Here is a 6,000-nt window from a genome sequence, read left to right on the forward strand (position 1 = left end):
GCGGGACTGTCAGGTGTCTCATCAACACATTTCAACGGGAAAGCTCAAGGGGAAGAAGCACCAGAGCATAAACACTGTGTCCAATCACAGCATATTAATCCAACAGCTTGACTTCACCCCTTTTAACAATCGCAACAAAAAAAAAGCTGCTTTGTGTTCATTTAAAACTCTTCAATCTGAATTTCAACACATTAATGAACATGAAATCAACATCTGTTATACTGTTTACATGCAAGGATTAAAGTACCTTTAATGTAAACAGTGCCCTCTAAGCCCATGTGGGCTGAGAACCTATAGCTTTATGGCACCAGAATAAAAGTATATGAATTCACTCACTTCTTTATTAGCGTATTTCTGGGTTTATCTTCCACCTGCCCTGCACAGTTAAAACAAATCACAGCGAGAGCACAGACTCTCAATTTGCACTAGAGAAATGGAAAAGTTTCATCTCTAGGCTGCATGAGCTGAGCCGCCTTCTTGTGTTTGCTTTGTGGGGTGATAAGTTCTCCATCAGAAGCGACACAGCCTCAGTATGTGAATAAGACTATAAGGCTACCTGCGGGATGAAGAGGCACTTTATATGCTGCAGGCCGGACCTGATTATGCTGCCCTGTTGCCGTTGGACAAACAGTGACATTAAGTCAGAGGAGAAGACTGGAGAACATCTGTCCCAATGGCACCGGCTCCCTTCTGTGACCTTGATGACAGCGTTGGTGTGAAGAGAAGATGACTCTCATGCTAAATGACTAGTTTATCATACAGCACATTTCCGCCTGCATAGTACCTCAGGTAGATTTCTTCAAAATGTCAAGTCTGATGAGTGTGCTTAATTATTCTAGCAAGAAAACTCAAGGAAACACATAGTAGACCACAATTTCATATGAAATCCTGATATTAGTCTGTGCTGAGGAGAGAACAGTAGACAGACTGTATAGGTAGTTAACACTTATAAATCTAGTCAGTCCTACAACTGAGCTCATTAGTCCTTTCACCATTTTTACCCTGAGGCCAGGAGGGCTGCTTTATGAACAGTGTCTTTATGTTTTTGTGCTGGTGCCTGACCTTGTAAGTGGTGGGTTATAGTAAGAGGTGATGTCTCTCTGACTTAACACACACTTTACTTTCTGTGCACAACTGCATGATGCTAATATAAAAAACGAACCTGAGAAAAGTTCAGCTCTGAAGCAGTGCCAACAATACCACCCATTAACAGCCAACGGTAGCGAGTGAGAACACGCTCACATCAGGTTTTTAAAGGCACTTCCCTCAAAATGCAATGCAAGGATGTTTTCAGTTGCAGGGGACACAGTAAGCGAAACAAGTGCAGGCTACTGACAGTAAATCCAAAATACCTGACTTACCTTCTGCAAGCAGGCGCACCGCATTCACGAAGGAGGGATCCAGGCTGTTTTTCTCGGCCACCAATTCAGGTAAGTACTTATCTGGATCCATTATTGTCACAGCGGACCTGTTCTCCGGGAGGTGCAGGTGAGACCACAGGGCTGCTGAGCGTCGGAATGCAACTATAAACCTGCTTCACTCTGCCGGTCTTAATGAGCTCCACCAGAAAAATCCTCTCCAAAAGAAAAAAAAAAGAGAAAAGAAAAAAAGGGAGAAAAAAGGAAGGGGGGAAAAGAAAAAGAAAAAGAAAAAATAACTAGCCGTCCTTCAAGGTCTCCGAGATGCTTGACTGGAGAGTGAGTGTGTGATTCAGGGGTGTGAGCCCATCTCTGCCGCCGCTGCCTCTTCCTCGGCACCCCGCCAGACTCTCAGACTCACTGGGTCTGCAGACCGCGCTGCTCCCCGCCCCTCAGCACCGTTATTGGCCATACTGGGACTGGCGCTGCTGGAAAACAAAGACCGTCCCCGCTGAGCGCATACCAATTGGGCGATGTGCACGGAGGGAATGGATAAAAAAAAAAAGAAGAAAAGTTGAGGTTGCGATTGGTCGGGGCTGACATTGGTCTTTAAGAAAATTTCCCTCCAAAAGTGCTGAATTCAGATGATTCAGAAGTTTTATGACACCCTGCTGAAAGTAGTGAAATACCTGCCATTCTAATATGCATTACGCAATACTGTGCTGCAGCACTGTAAATCTTGTGAGGGTTAAAAAAGAAATTATTTCCAGTTAAATCATAATAAAGCCACTTTAAACTCTTAATTCAGTACCAGCCATCCTTTAAGTCCTTATGAGAGCATATAATAAAGATGTACTTTATTTTTAATCAGGGGATTCTGAGAGGCTATCAGCTGAGCTTAAATTATAACTGACTTTGATATAACAAAGATTAATTAGAGCTAAATCAGTAATGTCATACTAGAGAGAGATAATTGCTTATCAACGGGGAAACATATCTTATCCAATTATTTTCTTGATTCAGCCAATGAATGGTGGCCTGTGAGTTTCAATTAGAGTTTCCAAAGTTCACTTCAGTTTGTTGCCCTGTCATAATGAACAATGCACTTTGGTTCTGTGGCCCCCGGCAGCTGTAGCTCGAGGTACAAACACACAGTTGTGGCCTCTGTTGTGTGTCTGTCCATGGTGCTGAACACCACCTGCGTGCATGACTCACATTTCTCTTGATGTGGGGGGTGCACATGAAAGAGGCATTTCTGAGGCCATGTTGTTTTTCCTCATGACATCTATTGCAAATGAAAACCAACAGGAAATAACAAGTCATTACTTTCCTAAATTGTGTTCTCCTCAGTCCGCCCTCGCAGCCTCGCAGAACCTGATCCATACTCCCACATCTCTGTTAAACACTCCAGGAAGAAATTCGGCTGTATTATTAAATCACTGCTTGGCATCTGTCTGAAAAGCATTTACAAAATGATGCCCATCGAGAACCTTTTTTTTTTTTTTGGAGAGAATTTTATAGCCGCTGGAAGAGGGGAGCAATGTCAGCACTCTTATTTCATATTTCCTGTTTGTTGTTGACTTGACTTTGATGTAGAAGTAGCTATGTAAGAATCTCATTCATTTTTGCCTGCACTCTTTTACTTAATTAACTTGGAAACCATCTTAGGTCCTTTTGATTAAATCTCAATAAAAACACAAAATGAAGCAGTTTCTGTCATTTCCTGTCATATCTGACTTTCTTTCTTCTTTCGCAGTATGTGTGCTGTACAGTACACAATGCCTTTTGAAGCTCTGCACGTCATTCACTGTACTACATGTATATGTCGGCTGGTAAGAGCAGAGCTGCAATGCCAGCACAAGATTCAGAGTAAGGTAGAATAATGTAATGGTTTTCACTTCCTGCCCTCTAAATGATTTGAGACGGCTTAATTGTTCCTCACAGAGGTCAAGTCAAGAGGAGCTTTTTATGCTTGTGAAGTAAATCACAGGACACTACCTTAAAGAAGCAGTAATGTCAAGTGAACGCCTCATTAGCTCCTTACAAAGCAGTGTCAGCAGTGTCGGCAATGTAAGCATGGACGTTTGCATCTCATATGCCTCTCTTGTTCCCCCCAGCTATGATATCGATTTGAATCCTGAACTCATCTGCACCACAGCTCGCCGGCTACTTTACTTACTCATAAATGAGTTTTGAGCAGAAGAGGCTGTTGAATGACCAATTCTGGCTCTACTTGACCTTTAGAGGTACACTGATCAGAATCATAAAGACTTTGGGAGGCTACAGGTGAACACCGGTCTTTTAGAGGTGCTCTGCTTTAACATTTCTGACCAACCCTGTGGATTAAATTGAGAAAAATGATTTTATTTCAAAGTCTGTATGTGAGCAGAACATTAATGACTCCAAGTCTAGTTCAAGTGACTGTGTGAACATGTTATTACTCATTACTCTAAATTTTACACCTCTATTCACCGGTTGACCTATAGTGTCTTGAGTTTAGGGGTGGATATGAAGCTTGAAGTTATTGCAAAGTAGATTGTTTGAGACTATGTTGTTGAGGTCTTGGTTTGGTTAAATATCTATTCAGGAAACTATTTCATTAGCAATAACAAACCTTGCACATCTGTATGAATATTCAGCCTTATTCATATTTCAAAATGAATGATTCATTTCTCTCTGAAACGAGGCACAACTTAATTTTTCTCCTTTATAACCCAACACGAGTGACTTCATTCATGTCAGCTGCACTGACTTTACGTTTCATGCTTGCTGGCCCTTCACTGATGTAATATTCATTCAATTAAATGATTCCTAATCTTGCCAGTGCTACGGTAATGTTGATTATGACTAATGTGGTTTAATCTCGTAATGCTATGGTATGGTTGTAGCTTCAGAGTAAAGTTTAAAAAAGAAACAGACATCACTTCCTTCATTGTGACATTAAAGGAAATAGAATATGTCTGGGGAAAATGGCTGGTCTATGCAGAGAATGTTTTTATGGGATTGTTGGTTATGCATTGTTGTGTGTTGTGATTTCACTACAATTTTCTGAAATACCGTAGTGCAACTTTTTCAAATTTCATGGATTTGTGCAGCCCTCTAGTGGTCAAACTGCAACATTACATATTTCACTGCTATATGAGCAAATGAGTCTTTTAAAGTTTCAATAGACCACATAATGCTTCATAATGTGCACATTTCACTTGCAATACTCCTTTGCCTTTTGTGTGTTTATTTGCATTCTTTAGGACATATGGCACACTTCAGGGGCTGGTGTCGCTTGTCTTTGCATGAGTTGAACTCTTTATGGAAGTGCTACAGTAGATTGTGTCAATATTTTAACTATGAATGCGAGAAGTGAATACCAATGTTCTTTGTTAAATGTTTATTTATTATTCAAGTCATGGTTCCTGTCTGAAGCCCTAGTGTGGGATGATAAACAAGATTAACTATGCTTTGGACACAAATATCAACAATACCCCCTTCACTCTCCTCACAAGAACATGGAAGTTTACTGATGTACCGAATCCAACTTAATGTGACTGATGCTAGAAGGAGGTTTCTATGCCCATTGTGATTGCTTGGTCAACTGATAAACTCTGTCCTCGTTTTGCCCCCTTTAAGCCCTGCCTCCATCAAGCTGGGAAGATGCTTCTGACAGTTTGTTCTTTTTTTTTTTACTTGGTTTTCAAAATAAAAGTGTACAACTCTGGGTAACACTTTATAAGTACACACTATTAAGCATTAAATACTGAATTAATCATTAACACATGAATACTCATTAGTATGTAGTTTAGAGTTGGATAACACTTTATAATACACTACAGTAAGTAGCCTACACACTATTAAGCATTAGGTAAGCATTAAATATTGAATTCTTCATTTATAACCCACGAATATTCTTTAGTATGTAGTTTCTAAATACAGTTAGTGAGTAGGCTAAAACATTTTAACTGTGTAGTCAAACAATGGCTGACAGGAATGGGGATGGTTGTAACACCTTTTACCTTTGTTGTTTTGTTAAGTGGCATCCATCTTTCCTGGAATTTTACATGGATTATGAGCACTCCTTGCATTTGACATGAAATAATGAATTCTGTGTCAAAATGTGACAGCCCTACCATGAACATTATGCAAGTTATAGGAGCAGAGACAAAAAGTGTTACAATCATCCTCTGTCTTCCCTATTTGTTTCTGTTGTTGTTGTTGTTGTTGTTGTTGTTGTTGTTGTTGTTGTTGATAAACGATTTGCAATGTATTCTCTATATTAAGAAATAGAAGAAGTTCTGTTTTGAAGCCATCTGTTGAGGATTTCTGTTAACAGATGCGGTGGCTCCTATGATTCTTAAATGAAAAAATGTTTGTAGGCTATAAACCAGGAAAGTTCTTCTTGAATTTAATAATTTCATATGAAGTTGTAAAATAACAAAGTGACGGAGTCTGAAAACTTTCTGTTTGCATCTTACTCATTCATCTGACATCTGAAAAAACACACACTTGATAGCCTATATCTGCCCACTAACCTTCATTGATGATTGCTCCCAAGGGTCATGAAAAAACACGGGTTTTATTTTGAAAGCTCGTCCCGGAAGTCGGACTGGCTAAATGATATTAGACTTGTCATAAGTGTGAGAGTGGCCGA

At 39.9% G+C, this 6,000-nt stretch overlaps 1 protein-coding gene across 1 annotated transcript in view; it reads right to left on the minus strand.

Annotated features, from left to right (window-relative positions):
- Positions 1-1,467, minus strand: part of khdrbs2 (KH domain containing, RNA binding, signal transduction associated 2) — a gene marked incomplete at its 3' end in the record, with an annotated part of 48,830 nt that extends 47,363 nt beyond the window's left edge. Inside the window, exon 1 of the mRNA XM_083988634.1 lies at positions 1,362-1,467. Coding sequence (XP_083844760.1) covers positions 1,362-1,452 — 91 coding nt within the window. The 5' untranslated portion in view covers positions 1,453-1,467. The remainder of the gene's footprint in view (positions 1-1,361) is intronic.
- Between the last annotated feature and the right edge of the window lie 4,533 nt (positions 1,468-6,000).

The sequence above is a fragment of the Trachurus trachurus genome (assembly GCF_905171665.1).
Source record: "Trachurus trachurus genome assembly, chromosome: 15".
Lineage (NCBI taxonomy): Eukaryota > Metazoa > Chordata > Actinopteri > Carangiformes > Carangidae > Trachurus > Trachurus trachurus.